Genomic DNA, 21591 nt, shown 5'->3' on the forward strand with positions numbered 1-21591 from the left:
GGCTTCCACCCATAGTCCAAAGATGTGCAGGTTAGGTGGATTGATCATGCTAAATTCCCCATCGTCTGCAGGTTTGGTGGATTAGCCAGGGGATATGCAGGGTTATAGAATTGAGGTGGCTCTGGGTGGGATGCTCTTTGGAGAGTCGGCGTGGAATTGATGGGCTGAATGGCCTTTATCGGCACTGTAAGGATTCTATGAACTGCAGATTCTGAAAAACAGAAACAAAAACTGAAATTGCAGGAGAAACTCAGCAGCATTTGAAGAGCTACCGTTTCAGGATCCTTCAGAACTAGCCCTGAAGAGAAAGGGTCTTCTGAAATTTCTATTTTTGGGTTGTAAGATTGCTCGCTGAGCTGAAAGGTTTGTTTTCAAATGTCTTGTCACCGTGCTAGGTAACGTCATCAGTGAGCCTCTGGTGAAGCGCTGGTGTTATGTCCCACTTTCCATTTGTGTGTCTTGGTCTATTACAGCGGGCGATATCATTTCTGGTTCTTTTCCTCAGAGGATGGTAGATGGGGTCTAAATCAATGTGCTTATTATTGAGTTAGAATGCCAGTCCTCTAGGAATTCCCATGCGTGGCTCTGTTTGGCCTGTCCTAGGATGGATGCGTTGTCCCAGTCAAAGTGGTGTCCATCTTCACCTATATATAGGATACTAGTGAAAGCGATCATGTCTTTTGGTGACTAGTTGGTATTCACGTATCCTGGTGTCTAGTTTTCAGCCTTTCTATCCGGCGTAGTGTTTGTTACAGTCCTTGCATGGTATTTTGTAAATGACATTAGTTTTGCCGGTTGTTTGTTGAGGGTTCTTTAGGTTAATCAGCTGCTGTTTAAGTGTGTTGGTAGGTTTGTGGGCTACCATGATTCTGTTTTTGTTGCTGATAACTATTTCCCTCCCACAGTCTGCGAGTCCTGAGGGCAGTCTTGCCCCAGATGAATCTAGCCGACTTGGCACAGACTAAGTGATCGTATCTGCGATCTCCTTACTCTTTTCAACTCAATACTACACCAGATGGAATATGCCGCTGGACAAACGTAATTATCCACTTCTTTCGAAAACCTTGTTTTATGGAGTACTGCAGGGTATAATCAAAGCTGAGTTAAGTTGCTTTCTGATCATTTCTCATTCAGCTACTGGAGAAATTCAGTGGCATTCCTCAACGATACCTTCATTAGGTGAGTCCAGTAATTAGACGAGAGGTGAAGGGAGAAAGCACCATTGCTGTATTTTAATTCTGGTTTGGGGGAAAAGAAAAATAAGCCAGAAAAATAACAGGAAAGAGTTTGATTTTAAATTAAGACTTGTGGAGGGGGCTGACATTAAAAGTTGTTTGTGTTGATGGTTTTCATTAAAGATAAAGGATTTGGTTTCCCAAAAGCCCCATTGAGTTATAATAAATTTGTATAAGCCTCTGGGTAATTCAAGTTGTGTTTCAAGTCAGCCTGGTTAACTCATTCCTCAGTGCTGGGAGCTGGCTGAGGCAGCCTCTGTCATGACTTTGTCTGGGGGTTTCGAAATAAAGAGTGCAGAATTTCAGAAGATATCTCACTGAACATGTAAGAGAAGCTTCAGTGATGAGGAGACATTGAGACAGTTGTCCTTGGAGAGAAGAAGACCGAGAGGAGATAGAATAGTTGGGGAGAAGCTAATCCCACTCATAAAATGATAAACTGCAAGAGGGCATAAATGGAAATGAATGTCAAACGTAGCAAGGATGATATGAGAAAAGCATTTTGTTCACATAATGACTAGCTAAGGTGTTGAGTGCAATGTGTGGAAATGGGTGCAGATTTGAGGCATCCAAGAGGGGCATTGGATGGTTATTTGGATAGAAATGGTGTGCAGGGTTATGGGGAAAAGGGTTAGAACCAGTTCAGGTACAGTGAGTCAAATGGCCTTCTGCACTCTTTGCCATTTGCACAGTCATACAGGAAAAAAGCAGGCCAGCAGAGTGATTCAAAACAATGGGGCTACCCCACGTCATGTGCTGGGGGTTGAGCAAAGGCTCAGCTGGGTGCTCACATTGCCACGACATTAGAATGTGATGGGTTTGAGATCCATTCCGGGACTTGAGTACAATAATCCAGACTGACCCTCCAGTGTGGACTTGAGGGAGTGCTACATGGTCAGAGATGCTGTCTTTCAGAAGCATTGTTCAGCAGTGATGTGGTTGGCACGGTGGCACAGTGGTTAGCACTGCTGCTTCACAGCACCAGGGACCCAGGTTTGATTCCAGCCTGGGGCAATTGGTTGTGTGGAGTTTGCATGTTCTCCCCGTGTCTGCGTGGTTTTCCTCTGGGTGCTCTGGTTTCTTCCCATGTCCCAAGGCTGTGCAGGCTAAGTGGATTGGCCATGCTAAATTGTCCCATGGTGTGCAGTTGAGGTGGGTTAGCCATGGGGTGGGTCTGGGTGGGCTGCTTTTTGAAGAGACAGTGTGGAACTCAATGTGCCAAATGGCCTGCTCTCAAACTGTAGGGATTTAATGATTCAATTCTATGTTCATCGCTATCTGTTCTCTCGGGTAAAAGATCCCATGGAACTGCGCCGAATAAGAGTGGGAGCGTTATCTCAAACAACCTCCAAAAAAAAGGTGAGAAAATGGTTATTCTCACACAGCAATTTGTGGCATCTTGCTGTGCGCAAATTAGATTAGATTAGATTAGATTAGATTACTTACAGTGTGGAAACAGGCCCTTCAGCCCAACAAGTCCACACCGCCCCGCCGAAGCGCCACCCACCCATACCCCTACATCTACATCTACCCCTTACCTAACACTACGGGCAATTTAGCATGGCCAATTCACCTGGCCTGCACATCTTTGGACTGTGGGAGGAAACCGGAGCACCCAGAGGAAACCCACGCAGACACGGGGAGAATGTGCAAACTCCACACAGAGAGTCGCCTGAGGCAGGAATTAAACCCGGGTCTCTGGCGCTGTGAGGCAGCAATGCTAACCACTGTGCCACCGTGCCGCCCACTTGTCTACTGAATTGTCTACTGAATTTCCTACACTGCAACAGTACAAGAGCTGTTTCATTGGTTGTAACGTGTTTTGGGACATCTGAGTGGTCACGAAAACATAATATAAATGCTAGTCCTGGATCTTTCTTCCACATAATTCAAAATTAAAAATTAAAAATTTCTTTATGTCATGTAAACGCCATGGACACGGATGTTGAAAGCTGAGGGGCAGCAACATTACAATCCTGTCAGACCACAGCGTTACGAGATGCTCCAGTGCCAGGATCTTTTACAATGTCCTTGGTGAGAACTTCAACACCACAGTCACAGAAGCATCCTCTCATGAGTTGGAAGAATCTCAGAAATCTGCAGCACTGAGGAAATTTGATTGGCCATCTCACAGGAAGGAGTTGTTGGTCACCTTGCTACAGGAAGGATGTCATTTAACTGTAAAGAGTGCAGAAGAAATTTACAAGGATGTTGCCAGGACTCAATGGCCTGAGTTATAGGGAGAGGTTGGACAAGCTAGGACCTTTTCTTTAGAGAGTAGGAGACTGAGGGGGGTTCTTACAGAAGCGTATAAGATCTTGAGAGGCATGGATAGGGTAAATGCACTCAGTGTTTTCCCCAGGGTTAGGAAATTGAAGACTAGATGGCATCAGTTTAAGGTTAGAAGGGAAAGAATAAAAGGGAACCTGAGGGACAACTTTTTTACACAGAGGGTGGTATGCACATGGTTGAGGCGGGTACATTAACAACATTTAAAAAGCATTTAGACATATACAGTACATGGAAAGGAAAGGTTGATAAGGATATGGGCCAAGTGCAGGGAAATGGGGTTAGCATAGAAAGACATTTTGATCGGCATGGACCAGTTTGGGCAGAAAGGCCTGTCTCTGTGCTGTAGGACTCAATGATTCTATGATTCGGTGATTCTATGACTCTATGAATCTATGAGTTGTCCATTCTCCTTGCCTGTTCCCTGTTCTCTTTGAAATCTTGCTTTCACCAGTGATTCACCCACTTCCTCTTGGTCAGGTTATAATGGACGATGCTCCCAGCTCTGTTTCCAGTGGGACATTCCATATCCTTGGAATTACAGTTAAGGGGATGCTAGATAAATATCTGTGAGGGAAAGTAGAAGGCAATTTGAGAGGATTTGATGAAGTACGATGGAATAATCTTGTGGGACATGAACACCTTTTTCCTAGGGTGGGGGACGCCAAAACTAGAGGGCATGGTTTAAGGTGAGAGGTTGAAAGACTTAGAAGGGAGGGGCAACATTTTCACAGAGGGTAGTGTGTATTTTGAACAAGCTGCCAGAGGAAGTGGCTAAATCATAGAATTCCTACAGTGTGGAAGCAGGCCATTTGGCTCATCGAGTCCACACTGTCCATCGGAAGGAGCATTCCCCCCCCCAGTCCCACCCCATATCTGTAATCCTGCATTTCCTGGGGCTAACCCACCTAATCTGTACATCCCTGGATACTAGGGGGGGGTGCAATTTAGCATGACCAATCCATCCAACCTGCATATCTCTTGACCATGGGAGGAAACCGGATCACTTGGTAGGAACCCACAGACGCAGGGAGAACGTACAAATTCCACACAGCCGCCTTTGGCTGGAATCGAACCCAGGTCCCTGCTGCTATGAGGCAGCAATGCTAACCACTGAGACACCATCATTTGGAAAGGTTTAGAGGGATATGGGCCAACTGCAGGCAAATGGGACTAGTTCAGTGTAGGAACTCTGGTCAGCATGGACAAGTTGTACTGAAGGGTTTGTAGGACTCTATGGCCAACTGCTAGGCCGAATGGACTATTCCCATGTTGCTGTGCTGTGCATTTTATGCAAGACCACAGTCATTACTCCCTTATTTAAATATGCAGACAGGTTTGTAGGAACTGACTTTCAGTTCTGTTCCCTCCAATGAAAAAAACTACAGGAATAGACATACAGAGAGAAGAGAGAGAGAGAAAGGTGATAAGTGAGTGAGTGAGGGTGAAAGTAAGAGAGAGTGAGTAAAAGAGATGGGGAGAATGAATGAGGAACAGTGAAAGGGAAGGGTAAGTTAGAGAGAGAGAGAAAGGCAAGGAGAGAGGCATGAAAGAGCGAAGGAGGGTGAGAGAGAAAGGAAGGGCAAAGTGAGTGAGGAAAGGTGAGAGGAAGGGGTAGAAGAGAGAGAGAAAGTGGGGGAGAGAGATGAATGTTGTGAGGGAGAGAAGAGAGGGGTTTATCCCCACCCAAGTGTGTAAGCCTCATTTCTGGATACAAGATGCAATTCCATAATTTATTTAGGTTGCAGGTCATATTAATGTATCCTATGTCGGAGCTAGGGAAGGACATAATGATACAGGTTGTGGGCAGAATGTCTAGGACAACATAAATTCTTCATGGTTATTCAGGATAACCTATGGCAATCAATCACCTCTGCTTTTTTAAAACCCTCCTCTTCATTCAACACACCCTGGAAGGAACTTTGATTTTTGGGGTGAAGTTATAAACCTAGTAGGTTTTTTTTGTCCAAATGCATCTCTTGTGACTTTCAATTGCATTTTCTGTTGCTGTTGTACAACATGGCTGATCTGGTATTATCAGTTTGGTTCCCAAAGCTGAAAAAATCTCCACCGTTCCCGAGGATAATCGTCATTATGCTGTAAATGGCAGGAAATTAATTGTGGAACATTTTCCTAACACCAAAGGTCCTCAGACAGCACCTTCAAATCCACAACCGTTTCCATCCAGAAGGACAAGGGCAGCAGATTCATGGGAACACCACCACCTGCGAGTTCCCCTCCAAGCCACTCACCATCCCAACTTGGAAATATATCGCTGTTCCTTCACTTTTGCTGGGTCAAAATCCTGGAATTCCCTCCCAATGGCATTGTGGGTCTGCAGCGGTTCAAGGAAGCAGTTCACCACTACCTTCTCAAGGGCAACTAGGGACAGGTAATAAATGCTCCAAGAGTGAATAAAAAAAGGTTAAATTTGCTTTTGATGAAGCATTGAGTATCATTAAAAACTTCCATTCAACAGGAACTGTTGACTATTTACAAGTAACAGATAAGTATCATCTTTGATAGTATACTTGTGATGTGAGACAATTTATTAAGGGTGACACAGTGGCTCACATGCTGCCTCATAGTGGCAGGGACCTGGGTTTGATTCCAGACTGGGCTGACTGTGGAATTCGCACATTCCCCTTGTGTCCGGGAGGGCTTCCTCCTACAGTCCAAAGGTGCACAGGTTAGATGGATTTGCTGTGCTAAATTATCCGTGATGTGTAGGTTAGGTGGATTAGCCATGGAAAGGCACGGTTATAAAGAGAGGGTATGGGGGTGGACGTGGGTGGGATGCTCTTCAGAAGGTCGGTGTTGGTGTGGATTTGATGGGGTGAGTGGTCTGCTTTCACACTGTAGGGATTCTATGATTTATAACCTTGAAATCCTTGTTTGTGAGCAGCCACCAGTATTGAACAGTCAGTAAGGGATGGATGAAATCGATTGGAAGCTTTACATGTGGGATATTTGGGAGATGGTGATTACCATCAGTCATTTCTCTCTGAGATTATTTGTCACGACACCGAGAAAAGAATCACACCTTGAATTTCTCATGTCGTTTTCAATCAGATTGATCCATTGTGATCAGGGAAGACAACAGGCAGTTCTGGATTCCAAATCCAGACTCCCCTGACTTTCCAAAGCGCAGTCAATCAGCCAAAGGAGGTGTTAGCCGACACCTGGAAAAATATCCTGTTCTTGTTCCGCGCCGTCGCAGTTTGATCTGAGCAGATACCCACTCGCTCTGCATGTAGTGCCAATGCTGAATGTTACCATGCCCTGACCTCCATGAGTTTGTCTCCAATACCTGCAAAGGTTTCAGTCGTCAGTTACAAAGCCTTGTGGTTTTGGCCATTTTCCATCACATTTGCCAACCTTGAAGCACCAGACACCAAACAGTTGGCTTTCCTCCTGGCGACATGTTATCACCATGCGATCACGTTGGTTGGACCTATTCTGGGTCACATCAATGGCCTCCCATTTCCGAGCGCTGTAACCTACCTCCCTCCGGCTTGTAGCTAGGAGAAAGTGAGGACAGCAGATGCTGGAGATCAGAGTCGAGAGTGTGGCGCTGGAAAACCACAACAGGTCAGGCAGCATCCAAGGAGCGGGAGAGTTGACATTTTGGGCATAACTGGATTAGTGGTGCTGGAAGAGCACAGCAGTTCAGGCAGCATCCAACGAGCAGCGAAATCGACGTTTCGGGCAAAAGCCCTTCATCAGGAAGGGCTTTTGCCCGAAACGTCGATTTCGCTGCTCGTTGGATGCTGCCTGAACTGCTGTGCTCTTCCAGCACCACTAATCCAGTATTTGGTTTTCAGCATCTGCAGTCATTGTTTTTACCATTTTGGGCATAAGCACTTCATCAGGAAGGTGATGAAGAGCTTATGCCAGAAAAGTCGACTCTCCTGCTCCTCGGATGCTGCCTGACCTGCTGTGCTTTTCCAGCGCCACACTCTTTGACTCAGTCTTGTATCTGTCAAGCATTGGCCTTGTATTTGCAGGTCAGCTGTTTAACACTGGTCTGGCTCCTGACCGTAATATCTGCTGTAATATCAGTGAGAATTCACGTGTTCTGTCTCTCTTCTAGCCTGCCGTGTTACTGCAAATGACTGTAGCGTTACTTAACTTGGGAATTCCCCAATAGGAGTTGAACTTATGTCATTAGGTTACCCCAATCATGTTCAAGTCACTGTCACACTCACTGACAGCCAAACAGGATGCAAAAAGCAGCTAAAAAATAAAAGGCCTTTTAAAAATGTTTACATGAGCAAATTAGAGATGGATGAAGGTAGAAATTAAAGTATTCTGATTTTATCAAAAAATTATCAAACACTTTATTGTAAAAATCTACTCATTCATCATTTAACAGAACTCCATAGATATAAAATTATTATTTCACGTGCAGTCTGTTGTTCACCACATCATACTGCTGTCAAAATTTCAGTGAACAAGTGTAACCTTTTATTAGAGTTCTCACAGTGATGTGGCAGCAGTAAGTTCTCATTACTTTTAGTGGCCATTCATTCTAGGCAGGGTTATCCACAGTGAACGCTCCTCCCAAGCCCTGAGTAACAGGTCTAACTGCAGGATATCTACACTGAACAACCTCTGCTTGACCTTCTGCATGGTCAGTTTCAGAGGGCTAATGATGATGGACGCTGATGATTTTGGAGACTAATCTTGTAGCTGCTGGAGCTTGGGAGAGGAAGAGGCAACGTGATGAGACATATAAGACCCTGAGTGGCTTGAAGAGGATGCACACGGAAATGATGCTTCCTTTTGGGAGAGAGTCTAGAACCAGGGGTCATCAGTTAAAAATAAGGTTCTGCCCAATCACAGAAACATAGAAAATAGGAGCTGGAGTAGACCATTTGACCCCCTTGAGCCAACTCCGCTAAACCTTGTGATCATGGCTGATCATTCAACTCATTACCCTCTTCTTGCTTTCCTTAATATCCTTTGATCTCTTTAGCCTCAAGTGCTGTTTCCAACTTTTTCTTGAAATGATGCAATGTTTTGACCTTGGCTGTTTTTGGAATAGCGATTTACAGGTTCTTTCCACTCTGTGGGTAAAGATATTTTCCCTCACCTCAGTCTTAAATGGCCTACCCCATATCCTTAGCCTGTGACCCATGTGACCCCTGGTTCTGGGGAAGGCAGAGATGAGAGGAATTCTTTTCTCACAGTGGTTTTGGAGTCTTTGGAATTCTCTTCCTCAAAAGGAATTGGAAGCAGAGTCTTTGAATATTTTTAAGACTGAGGTGGATAGATACTTGTGTGGAGGGAGGGGGGATGGTGTGAAGTTATTGAGGCTAGGCAGGAATAAGAAACAACAGGATCAACCATGATCTTACTCAGTGACAGAGCAGACTGGAGACACACTGAGCAGTCTACCAGAAGACATTTGGTATACTTGCCTTTATTGGTCAGTGCATTGAGTATAGGAGTTGGGAGGTCATGTTGTGGCTGTACAGGATGTTGATTAGGACCCTTTTGGAATACTGTGTTCAATTCTGTTCTTCGTGCTGTTGGAAAGAGGTTGTGAAACTCGAAAGGATTTCAAAAAGATTTGCACGGATGTGCCGGGTTTGGGGGATCTGAACTAGAGGGAGATGCTGAATAGGCTGGGGCTGTTTTCCCTGGAGCAATGGAGGCTGAGGGGTGATCTTACGGACATTTATAAAATCACGTGGGGTATGGATAGGGTAAATAGCCAAGGTCTTTACCCCAGGATTGGAGAGTCCAAAACTAGACGGCGTACATTTAAGGTGATAGGGGAAATGCAGAGGGTGATGTGTGTTTGGAATGAGCTGCCAAAGGACATGATGAAGGCTGGTACAATGACAACATTTAAAAAGCATCTGGCTGTGTATACGAACAGGAAGGGTTTAGAGGGATATGGGGCAAATGCTGGCAAATGGGTCTAGATTATTTTAGAATATCTGGTCATCATGGACGAGTTGAACCAAAGGGTTTGTTTCCGTGCTGTACATCTCTATGACTCTACTTCTAATTCATATGTTCATAATTTGCCATCAAGCCCTTGCCTCAAAATCCAGGCCATCAGTCCTCATTAGCAATGCTCCTTTAAAAGGAGGCTAAATCATTTGGATTCATTAGGAGCTCTAAATTTCATTGGATTAGTAGCTCTTGGAGGGGTATCGGAGAGGGGGGGGGGGGGTGGGCTTCAGCTGGAGGTTAAACTCTGTCTACGCTGAGAAGTTGGAGCCACAGGCTGTCTGCTCCTCGTTGGAAAATTAGCCAGAAAATCTTGTAATATTGGTTTGTAGTCAGTCCGATATTGAAGTGAGTATTGTAAGTCAGTCATTTGCAGAAAGGCCTGAGTCGTTACAAGGCAGGGTAAATTATCCCCAGCTGTTGGAGCAGATACACTTACCCGTCTAGCAAGGCTGCAGTGTTCCTGCGGGGCCTGCCAATGTTCGGGCCGTACAGACTGGCTTTTGTGTAGAACCGGACAGACTGAAGCAAGTTCTTGAGCTGGATGTAGTCCTTCCCCAGCTGGCTGCCATTAATGGTCCTTCCCACCATGGTCCGGTAGCTGTTGGGCTCTGCGGAAATATTGAGAATCATAGATTGAAGAGGATAATGTGCTGCCAAGGATCCTAATCCACGAACAAATCAAGTGGCCATTAACCGAACGCTGCATAAGTCCTTTCCCCTTCCCCACTTATTTATAATATGAACTAGGTGTAGGAATAGTCTCCCATCATATTCCACTTTACCACATTAACAATGGGGGCAGTGAGCTGGACGGCTGGGTTACGATGACACCAACAGAGTGGCTTCAATTCCCAACATCGGCTGAGGTTACCACCGAGGACTCTCCTTCTCAACCTCTCCCCTCGCCTGAGGCACACTAACCCTCAGGTTAAAGCACCCCCAGTCATCTCTCTCTAATGACAGAGTGACGACGTCATATTGACAACATGGGGTCCAAGAGGTGGCTCAGCCCCACCTTCTCCAGGACTGTTAGGGATGGGCAATAAATACTGACCCCGCCAGCGAAATCCCGGGAATTTAGGATCAAAAAGTGACACTTTTTGTAGCTTTGCCTAATCTGCTAACCGAATACGATCAAAACTACATTTATGATTGTTACAAATCAGGAAAAGTGATTTGAAGGATTTCAGAGAAAGTTGCTACGTGGTTCAATTATTAATAAAAGATCTTTTGAGGTACCTGGAGTTACACTCTCCATAGGTACATCAAAGAACACACATTGTTCTGCAGTTCTCCTTAGCATTCTTGAGAAATAATCCCCACTGCTTCTGACATCCTCCTTTATCATCTTCATTAACACAGCATGGTGTACCCTCTAGTTTTCCATATAGTTGGTGCCAGCTCCTATATAATTCATACCGCAACTCAGCATGAAGGATCCCCTTAAGTAAAAACAACTCATATTTGTTAAGTACCTTTAACATCGCCAGCACAACCAAAGATGCTGTACAGCAAGGCATGCACTCGTGAAATACAGTCACTGCTTTGTAAGCGATTTGCAGTCAATTACAGTATAATCCCATAAACAGTATGTGCTATAAATGGACACTCAAACTGTGGTTGGTGACAATGTTTGAGGGAAGAGCGTTGGTCAGGACACTAGAAAGGTTCACCTTCTCTTCAAGCGCTGCTCTGGAGTCCTTTCCAGCTCCCTTTCATTTAGAAAAAAAGATAATTCTCAGATTACAGCCTCATTAGAAACGCATTTCTTGTTCCATATTAGCTTTCCTTAGCTTGACACAAGGGTGGATGAGTTTAGGATAGTATTCCCTTGGAAGAAAAACAGAGAAGAAAGATGCACCCTCAATAAAAAGATGCCGATGGGGGTGAGTGAGCAAAAGGTTTACACACACAAGGTGTCAGTGGGCAGCACATTGTCTCTCAGTCAGGCATAAGGTTTGTATTTATATCAGAGACGTGAGCATATAATCTAGACCGACCATAACATTCCAGTACTGAGTGAGTGTTGCACTGTCAGAATTGCTTTTATTCATTCATGGGATGAGTGTCATTGGCTGGGCCCTGCATTTATTGCCCGTCCTTAGTTTTCCCTTGAGATGGTGGGGGTGAACTGCCTTCTTGAACCGCTGCAGTCCATGTGCTGGAGGTAGACCCACAATGGTGTGGGGAGGGAATTCCAGCATTTTGACCCAGTGACCCCTGTTTCCAGTGGAGCTATGGCAGTATATTTCCAAGTCAAGATGGTGAGTGGCTTGGAGGGGAACTTGCAAGGGGTGGTGTTCCCATGTATCTGCTGCTCTTGTCCTTCTAAATGGAAGTTAGAATTGGGGATGTTCTTCAAATATTTCATATTGTTTAGCATCATCCCCAGCTCCTCAGATACTGAAGCAGTCCATGTCCAAATGCAACTAAATCTGGATAATCTCTAGGCTTGGGCAGACAAGTGGCAAATAACATTTGCACCATTCAAAGGCCAGGCGCTGACCATCACCAATAAGAGACAATCTAACCACCGCCCTGTGACATGCAATGGTGTTACCATCATTGAAACTCCCATTATCAACATCCTGGGGGTTATCATTGACCAAAAAGCAACTGACTCACCATAAATACACAGTGGCTACAAGAGCAGGGGCTAGGAATACTTCAGTGAGTAACTCACCTCCGAACTCCCCAAAGCCTGGCCACCATCTACAAGGCACAAGTCAGGAGTGTGATGAATACTCTCCACTTACCTGGATGAGTGCAGCTCCAACAACACTCAAGAAGTTTGACACCATCCAGGGCAAAGCAACCCACTTGATTGGCACCACATCTACAAGTATCCACTCCCCCCACCACTGATGCTCAGTAGCAGCAGTGTGTACTATCTACAAGATGCACTGCAGAAATTCACCAAAGATCCTCCCTCAGGGCATTGTTGGTCAACCCATAGCACATGGACTGCAGTGGTTCAAGAAGGCAGCTCACTGCCCACCTTCTCAAGGTCCACTAGGGACGGGAAATAAATGCTGGGCCCAACCAGCAACCTCAACATCGCAGAAAGGAACTTTAAAAAGTGGTTGTGGGTTTGGAAGGTGCTGACTAAGGATTTTTGGTGGATTTCTTCAGTGCTTCTTATAAATAGTACACACTGCTGCTACAGAGCGTCAGTGATGGAGGGAGTGGATGCTTGTGGATGTGGTGCCAATCAAGTGGCCTGCTTTGTCCTGGATGGTGTCAAGCTTCTTGAGTATTATTGGAGCTACATCCATCCAGGTAAGTGGGGCATATTCCCTCACATTCCTAAGTTGTACTTTGTAGATTATGGACAGGCTTTGGAGAGTCAGGAGGTGAGTTACTCAATGCAGTAATCCTCTGACATGCTCTCATAGACACTGTGTTTATGTGGTAAGTCCAGTTGAGTTTCTGGTCAATGACAACTCCCAGGATATTGATAGTGGCAGATTCAATGATGGTAACACCACTGAATGTCAAGGCGGTGGTTACATTGTTTCTTATTGGTGCTGATAATAGCCTGGCATTTGTGTGGCATGAATGCTACTTGCCACTTGTCAGCCCAAGCCTGGAGATTGTCCAGATCTTGTTATATTTGAACATGGACTGCTTCAGAAATGCTGGCTTTTGGATAATCCTTGAAACTGAGATCCTGCCTGCCCTCTCAAAATGTATGTAAAACAATTCTTTAAAGAAAAGTCCAGGTATCCCCTAAATCCTGACCAATATTTATCCTTCCATATTATTGACGCAGATTATTTTGTCTTTATGCTGTTTGTGGGATCTTACTGATCGCAAATTAGCTACTATGTTTCCTACAATTAAAATGGTGAGTATACTTCAAAGTACCTCAGTGCTATGACTCTATGACTATGACTCTATGACTTCATAACACTGGAGTGTCTTGAGATTATAGATGGAATTACTTTTTCCTTATAATTCTTTGGAAGTATGATTGCAGCCAGCTTTAATTATAAATAGGGTTAATAGTTGATTAAATTGTGGTATAAAAGTAAAATGGTAAAGAAGTAAAGAGTGAAAAAAAATTTGTTACAGATTTATAATGATGTACAGCACAAAAACAGACCCTTTGGTCCAACTCATCCATGCGGCCCAGATATCCTAAATTAATCTAGTCCCATTTGCCAGCATTTGGCCCATCTCCCTCTGAAGCCTTCCTATTCATATACCCATCCAGATGCCTTTTAAATGTTGAAATTGTCCCAACCTCCACCACTTCCTCTGGCAGTTCATTCCATACATGCACCACCCTCTGTGTGGAAAATCTGCCCCTTAGCTCCCTTTTAAATGTTTCCCCTCTCATCTTAAACCTATGCCCTCTAGATTTGGACTCCCCCAACCCAGAGAAAATATCTTTTCTATTTATCCTATCCATGCACCTCATGATTTTATAAACCTCCATAAGGTCACCCCTCAGCCTCCAACACTCCAGGGAAAACAGCCCCAGCCTGTTCAGCCTCTCCCTATAACTGAAAACCTCCAACCCTGGCAACATCCTTGTCAATCTTTTCTGAACTCTTTCAAGTTTCAGAATATCTTTCCAATAGGAAGAAGACCAGAATTACATGCAATATTCGAAAAGTGGCTCCACCAATGTCCTGTACAGCTGCAACATGACCTCCCAACTCCTGTACTCAATGCTCTGACCAATAAAGGAAATCATACCAAACGCCTTCTTCACTATCCTATCCTCCTGCGACTCTACGTTCAAGGAACCTGCACTCCAAGATCTCTTTGTTCAGCAACACTCCCCAGAACCTTACCATCAAGTGTATAAATCCTGCCTTGATTAGTTCAGCGAGGAGAAAGTGAGGACTGCAGATGCTGGAGATCAGAGCTCAAAATGTTTTGCTGGAAAAGCGCAGCAGGTCAGGCAGCATCCAAGGAGCAGGAGAATCGACGTTTCGGGCATGAGCCTTTCTTCAGGAATGAGGAAAGTGTGTCCAGCAGGCTAAGATAAAAGGTAGGGAGGAGGGACTTGGGGGAGGGGCGTTGGGAATGCGATAGGTGGAAGGAGGTCAAGGTGAGGATGATAGGCTGGAGTGGGGGTGGGGGCGGAGAGGTCAGGAAGATGATTGCAGGTTAGGAAGGCGGTGCTGAGTTCGAGGGATTTGACTGAGACAAGGTGGGGGGAGGGGAAATGAGGAAACTGGTGAAATCTGAGTTCATCCCTTGTGGTTGGAGGGTTCCTAGGCGGAAGGTGAGGCGCTCTTCCTCCTACCGTCATGTTGCTATGGTCTGGCGATGGAGGAGTCCAAGGACCTGCATGTCCTTGGTGGAGTGGAAGGGGGAGTTGAAGTGTTGAGCCATGGGGTGGTTGGGTTGGTTGGTCCGGGTGTCCCAGAGGTGTTCTCTGAAACGTTCCACAAGTAGGCGGCCTGTCTCCCCAATATTGAGGAGGCCACATCAGGTGCAGTGGTTGCAATAAATGATGTGTGGAGGTGCAGGTGAATTTGTGGTGGATATGGAAAGATCCCTTGGGGCCTTGGAGGGAAGTAAGGGGGGAGGTGTGGGCGCACGTTTTGCATTTCTTGCAGTTGTAGGGGAAGGTGCCGGGAGTGGAAGTTGGGTTGGTGAGGGGTGTGGACCTGACGGGGGAGTCACGGAGGGAGTGGTCTTTTCGGAACGCTGATAGGGGAGGGGAGGGAAATATATCCCTGGTGGTGGGGTCCGTTTGGAGCTGGCGGAAATGACGACTGATGATACAATGTATATGTAGGTTGGTGGGGTGGTAGGTGAGGACCAGTGGGGTTCTGTCCTGGTGGCGATTAGAGGGGCGGGGCTCAAGGGCAGAGGAGCGGGAAGTGGAGGAGATGCAGTGGAGGGTATCGTTGATCACGTCTGGGGGGAAATTGCGGTCTTTGAAGAAGGAGGCCATCTGGGTTGTTCGGTATTGGAACTGGTCCTCCTGGGAGCAGATGCGGCAGAGACGAAGGAATTGGAAATATGGGATGGCGATTTTACAGGGGGCAGGGTGGGAGGAGGTATAGTCTAGGTAGCTGTGGGAGTCGGTCAGTTTATAGTAAATGTCCGTGTTGATTCGGTCGCCTGAGATAGAAATGGAAAGGTCTAGGAAGGGGAGGGAGGAGTCTGAGACGGTCCAGGTGAATTTGAGGTCGGGGTGGAAGGTGTTGGTAAAGTGGATGAACTGTTCAACCTCCTCGTGGGAGCACGAGGCAGCAATTATTTCAGCAATTAGTTCAGCAATAGTTAAAATACTGTGTGCAAGTTTAGGTTCCCAAAATCAGAAACTAGAGGGAATGTTTAGGGCAGGTTCACAGGATGGTGTTTGGGGTACAAATGTTCAAACTGGGGGGTTAATTTAGCAGCTGGAATGGATTCCCCTGAAACAGTGAAAGCATGAAGAAGAATTAAAGGATGCTCTTGACATTTGTAAAGGTTTTAACAGTGGATAGGGAAGAAAAGGTGTCTCCCCTTAAGAAGTCACTAATATATGATTAAATTTAATATTGTTTTAAAGATGAGAGATGTGAGACCATTCCATAATGGAGAAGGCTACTGGAGACTGGAATACGATAGTACAGAGTATAAGGCACCAAACACTGCATCCTTTACAGATTCAGACGTCACACCCCACCAGGTTATAGTCCAACAGGTTCATTTGGAAGCACCAGCTTTCAGAGAGCTGCCCTTTCCTCAGGTGGTTGTTGATGAAGGAGCAGTGGTTTGAAAGCTAATGCTTCCAAATGAACCTGATGGACTATAACCTGGTGGGGTGTGATTTCTGACTTTGTCCACCCCAGTCCAATACTGGCACCTCCACATCCTTTACAGATACATTGGTTAAATATTTGCATCAAAGAATCAGGGCTTCTGTGCATGTTTCCAGGTCACATTTACTGTGTACTGTTCTCTCAACTGAAAATTTTCTAACTGCTAACTTTGTGATATGTTACTCCCGTCAGTGTTTACTTCCCGCCTCATGCAATCAGCTGCAGTTCGTAAATAGTGCCTGAAGCATTGATCTGGGTGTTGTGAATTGAGATAAACTGGATGAGCCACAGCAGATCATCTAGACATAGAGTCATGGAGTCATAGAGATGTACAGCATGGAAACAGACCCTTCAGTCCAAATCGTCCATATTGACCAAATATCCCAACCTAATCTAGTCCCACCTGGCAGCACCCGGCCCATATCCCTCCAAACCCTTCCTATTCATATACCCATCCAAATGCCTTTTAAATGTTGCAATTATACCAGCCTCCACCACTTCCTCTGGCAGCTCATTCCATACAGACACACTCTCTCCATGAAAATGTTGCCCCTTCTGTCACTTTTATATTTTTCCCCTCTCACCCTAAACCTATGCCATCTAGTTCTGGACTCCCCCACCCCAGGGAAAGGGCTTTGTCTGTTTATCCTATCCATGTCCCTCATGATTTTATAAACCTCTATAAGGTCACCCCTCAGCCTCCGACGCTCCAGGGAAAACAGCCCCAGCCTGTTCAGCCTCTCCCTATAGCTCAAACCCTCCAACCCTGGCAACATCCTTGTCAATCTTTTCTGAACCTTTTCCAGTTTCACAACATCCTTCTGATCGGAAGCAGACCAGAATTGCACGCAATATTCCAAAACTGGCCTAACCAACACAGCTGCAACATGACCTCCCAACTTCTGTACTCAATACTCTGACCAATAAAGGAAAACATACCAAATGCCTTCTTCACTATCCTAACTACCTGCAACTCTACTTTCAAGGAGCTATGAACCTGCACTCCAAGGTCTCTTTGTTCAGCAACACTCCCTTACCATCAGGTGTATATGTGGAAAAAGACAAAACCATGAAATCCCAGCAGGTTACCCAATGCGAGGAAATGCTGTGCTCATTGCTTCAGTGCTTAGAACATAGCTGTGTGCATTTAGAGACGAGCTCCTCAATATAGGTAGATGAGTTATAACAGTATCTAGTCAGGGAAAGCATACTAGTTTCACTCACATAGCCATCAGCATGGGAAATGAATTCCATGTTACACTATAGGATTACTCCAAATTCTGGATTCTGGATCAGTAAAATCACTGGTTAATGTGCAGGTGTGTTGAAACATAACTCATTTCCTCATTGCTTGACAGTTTTATTCTATGACTGGCAGAAAAGAACGCTGTACTTTATTTTAGTGAACTGCACATGAATTCTCAGGAAGAGAGTCGGAAGTCAGATGACACCAGGTTATAGTCCAATAGGTTTATTTGAAATCACAAGCCTACAGAGCACAAAGACTTGCCCAAATGAAGGAGCAGTGCTCGAAAGGCTTGTGATTTCAAATAAGCCTGTTGGACTATAACCTCGTTGATTGTCACTTCTGATTTTGTCCACCCCCACTCCAACACTGGCACCACCACATCATGGCTCCCAGGAACAGAATATTGACTCAATCCCCACTGCCACAGCATCAAAATCCTAATAGCATTAACCAAAACCACAAAGACAGCAGTTCTGCATCGTCTTTTTAAAGGGCGTTTGGGATCAGGCAAAAAAACATTGGCCTTGCCACTGAAATTCACATCCCAAAAACAAATTCAAATTTTAAAAAACTGAGTAATAAGAACACCCAGTGTGTTATAAATTACAAACATTAATCTGAAATTCCTGTCTGTGATGGTTTAAACAGTTGAGTGCATTTGGTTTGACCATGGAAATGGATTTTAAGGAGTGTCTTAATAAGAGAAAGAGAGAAAGGGAGGGAGATAGGTTTAGAAAGGAAATTTCAGGGTTCACAGAACCATGTAACATTCAGTATGCATTCTCAGTAGGCAACAGAGAAGGTATGTAAGACAGAACATTAACATACTCTCACAAGAGGATCTGCACTAGCCCAGTGTTGTGTTTCTGTTGGCCATATTAATCGTCAAACAATGGATAGCATGGCCTGGATTGTGTCTGCTGAAACTCAGCATCACCACTTCAGAGAAATATAACAAACATTAGTCAGGGTTGGAATCAAAACCAGCATCAAGGGGCCAATAGGCAATTGTGTGGTTTGAACATTCTGCATTTCCAAATCAATCACCAAACTTTATTCCCTCTGCCATCTAGTCAAGGAGGGAAAGCTCCCCTGCCCTACACTCAGTATAGCTCCCTAGCTGTCACATATAGGAGGACCAGCACTACACAGCTTATGAACAGATACATTGAACTGAACGCAACATACATAGGGTGGTTTGGATGTGGAGTGCACTGTCAGAGGATGTGTTAGATGCAAGTATAGTCATAACATTTAAAAGATATTTGTACAATTACTGCATAGGAAAGATTTAGAGCGACATGAACCAAATGCAGGTAAATGAGACTAATTTAGTTTGGGAAACTTGGTCAGCACGGATAGGTTGGACCGAAGGGTCCGTTTCTATGCTGGATGACTCTATGATACTATAACCTCTGCAATAACTTGCATTTATATATAGCATCTCTAACACAGAAACATTTAAAACAAAATATGATTCAGTTGGATGAACAAAAGCTTGGCCAAAGATAGTCTTGAAGGAGGAGCGAGCTTGTGAGTGGGAAAGGTTGAGGAAGGACCTGCAGTGATGTTATCAGGTTATATTCCAGTGACACCATGAATGACAGAAATGGTCAATGGGCAACATCAACCCTTCACCATGCCACAGAAAGGGGAGATCTATCCAACAGTGCATTATAAATAGAACAAGCCAACAAGTGATGGTGGTGCGATGCTGATTCATCACTCTCTTTCCTCTTCTGCTGAATCTGAGATTAATCCGTAAATCAGCAACCTTGGCTGAAATTCAGGAAAGGCTGGTGTAATGACAAACCTCCCTGAATGCTGGCTGTTAATCCAAAATGAATTTGGGAATAACCTCAGTTCCGAGCAGACACTGTTGTTAATTCAGGAATGGCTGGCATTAAATTAACAGAGGGGAGGGCAGGAAGTGATGTGGGAAAATGGACATTGTCACATCAAGCATTAGATTTTGAGATGGAACTGAGACACAGTGCTAGTACAGACACAGCATTTTTCATCTAACCTGGGCTGTTCCTGACCCAGGTTTGCCCGATACTGACACTTGAATAACTGAACTGTAAAGTTTAGAATTCAGTTTGAAAAGTACAAATTATTAAGATAGGCTACTCCTTTAAATAAACGGTTGTTAATCTCTTATTCTCCATTACTGTTCCTTGTTATCACTAAATGTAATTGGATACTGATCTAACACTTCATTACTCACTAAATTCTGCAGTCTGGCCAAGGTAAACATTATACATGGAAGCTCTTCAAATAATCCAAAAGTACGTTGGTACTAAAAATATAAAAGTGCACATTTCTGTATTGGTTTTATGTATTACAGCACATTTTGCACATGCCTCCTATTCTGTGAGCTAAAGGGCTCGAGATTTTGCACAACCAGTTGTTAGTTTAAGAAGAACATGATGTTGCTGGTATTGCATTTTCTATTTTCTGTAAGCTCTGCTCTTTTCCAGCGGTGAGGTACTTGTACTTAGGGATAGGTTGCCTCTCTGCTGTGGATGTGTTCATGCCTCATGTGCAGGCAGCAATAATGACTTGCAATGAAAATAAAAATAAAGGGGGGGAATGCTCAGAAATCCAGGGAGCAGCTATGTTTCAAACCGACCAGCCTTCAATGGAAGAAATATAATTAGCTTTGAGCAAGTGAAAGGGGAGGTGGGAGTGGGGAAGGGAAAGAACAACAGAGAAGGTCTGTAGGAGAGATTAACAAAAAAAACGAAAACATAAAATCTGGAATTAAGAGTTTAATGATGACTGTGAATCTGTTGTCGATTGTTGGAAAAATCTACCGGTTTCACTAATGTCCTTTAGAGAAGGAAACTGCCATCCTTACCTGGTCTGGCCTACATGTGACTCCAGACCCACAGCAAAGTGGTTGACTCTTAACTGCCCTCTGAGTAATTAGGGATGGGCAATAAATGCTGACCCAGCCAGTAACAACCTTATCCTGTTAATGAGTAAAAATGAGGTTCAGTGATCAATGCCAATGGGAATGAAGATGGAGAGAGTGACGAAAGATGAGGGATGAGCAGCTGCAGAGTAGCCTTCCGAATGCAAAATGGAAGAATAAAGGGAGAAACGAAGGAAAAAAACCAACAAAACCAAACCAAGCCAACGGTTCTGATCTAGTATCGCTGAACCCAACGTTGGGTGCTGAAGGCTACAGAGTGCCAAGTTGAAAGAAGAATTGCTGTTTCTCAAACTCCCACTGAGCTTCCTTGGAATATTGCAGCAAACCGAGGACAGAGTGGAAAGAAAATGGAGCATTAAAGTGAGTTGGAGATTGCATTGCCATCAAGCCTGATGCTGGAGGGAGCTGCCATCTAAACATAGATAGTGACAGGGACACAGTGGTAATATCCTTAGGCTGGTAATGTTGTGATTCTTGGAAGTCAGTCATCTCATCTCCAGGACATCTCTGGCAGGAGTTCCTCAGAATCGTGTCCTAAACCCACCCATCTCCAGCTGCTTCATCAATGACCTTCCCTCGATCATAAGGTCAGAAGTGGAGATATTTGCTGATGATTGTACAATTTCCAGCACCATTTGTGACTCTTCAGATACTGAAGCAGTCCATGTCAAAATGCAGTAAGACCAGGGAAATCTCCAGGTTTGGATTGGCATGTGGCAAGTTACATTCATGTCTCACAAGTGCCAGGCTCCAACATGGGAGATGGTTCCTGCCTGAAACGTCAATTTTCCTGGTCCTCAGATGCTGCCTGACCTGCTGTGCTTTTCCAGCACCACTCTAATCTTGACTCTGATTTCCAGCATCTGCAGTCCTCACCGTCTCCAACATGAGAGAATCTAGTCTTTTCCCTTTGACATTTAATGGTACTATAATTGCTGAATCCCTCACTATTATTATAGTGAGGGTTTGGCATTGACTAGAAACTGAACTGGAGAAGCTGTAAAATATTGCGACAATGAGGTAAGGTCAGAGGGTCAGAATACTGCAGTCAGTAATTCACCTCCTGATTCCTAAAAACCTGCTCACCATTTGTCAGGAGTATGATGGAATACTCCCCACTCGCCTGGATGGGTGCAGCTC

The 21591-nt window shown here is 44.7% G+C and overlaps 1 protein-coding gene across 4 annotated transcripts in view; it reads right to left on the bottom strand.

Annotated features, from left to right (window-relative positions):
- The window catches only part of hpse2 (heparanase 2), a 346963-nt gene that overhangs the window by 174708 nt on the left and 150664 nt on the right, over positions 1-21591 (bottom strand). For all 4 annotated transcript variants that reach the window (XM_072557115.1, XM_072557114.1, XM_072557116.1 and 1 more), the window contains one exon: positions 9928-10099. In XM_072557115.1, coding sequence (XP_072413216.1) covers positions 9928-10099 — 172 coding nt within the window. The remainder of the gene's footprint in view (positions 1-9927; positions 10100-21591) is intronic.

Source organism: Chiloscyllium punctatum, chromosome 38, assembly GCF_047496795.1.
Source record: "Chiloscyllium punctatum isolate Juve2018m chromosome 38, sChiPun1.3, whole genome shotgun sequence".
Classification (NCBI taxonomy): domain Eukaryota; kingdom Metazoa; phylum Chordata; class Chondrichthyes; order Orectolobiformes; family Hemiscylliidae; genus Chiloscyllium; species Chiloscyllium punctatum.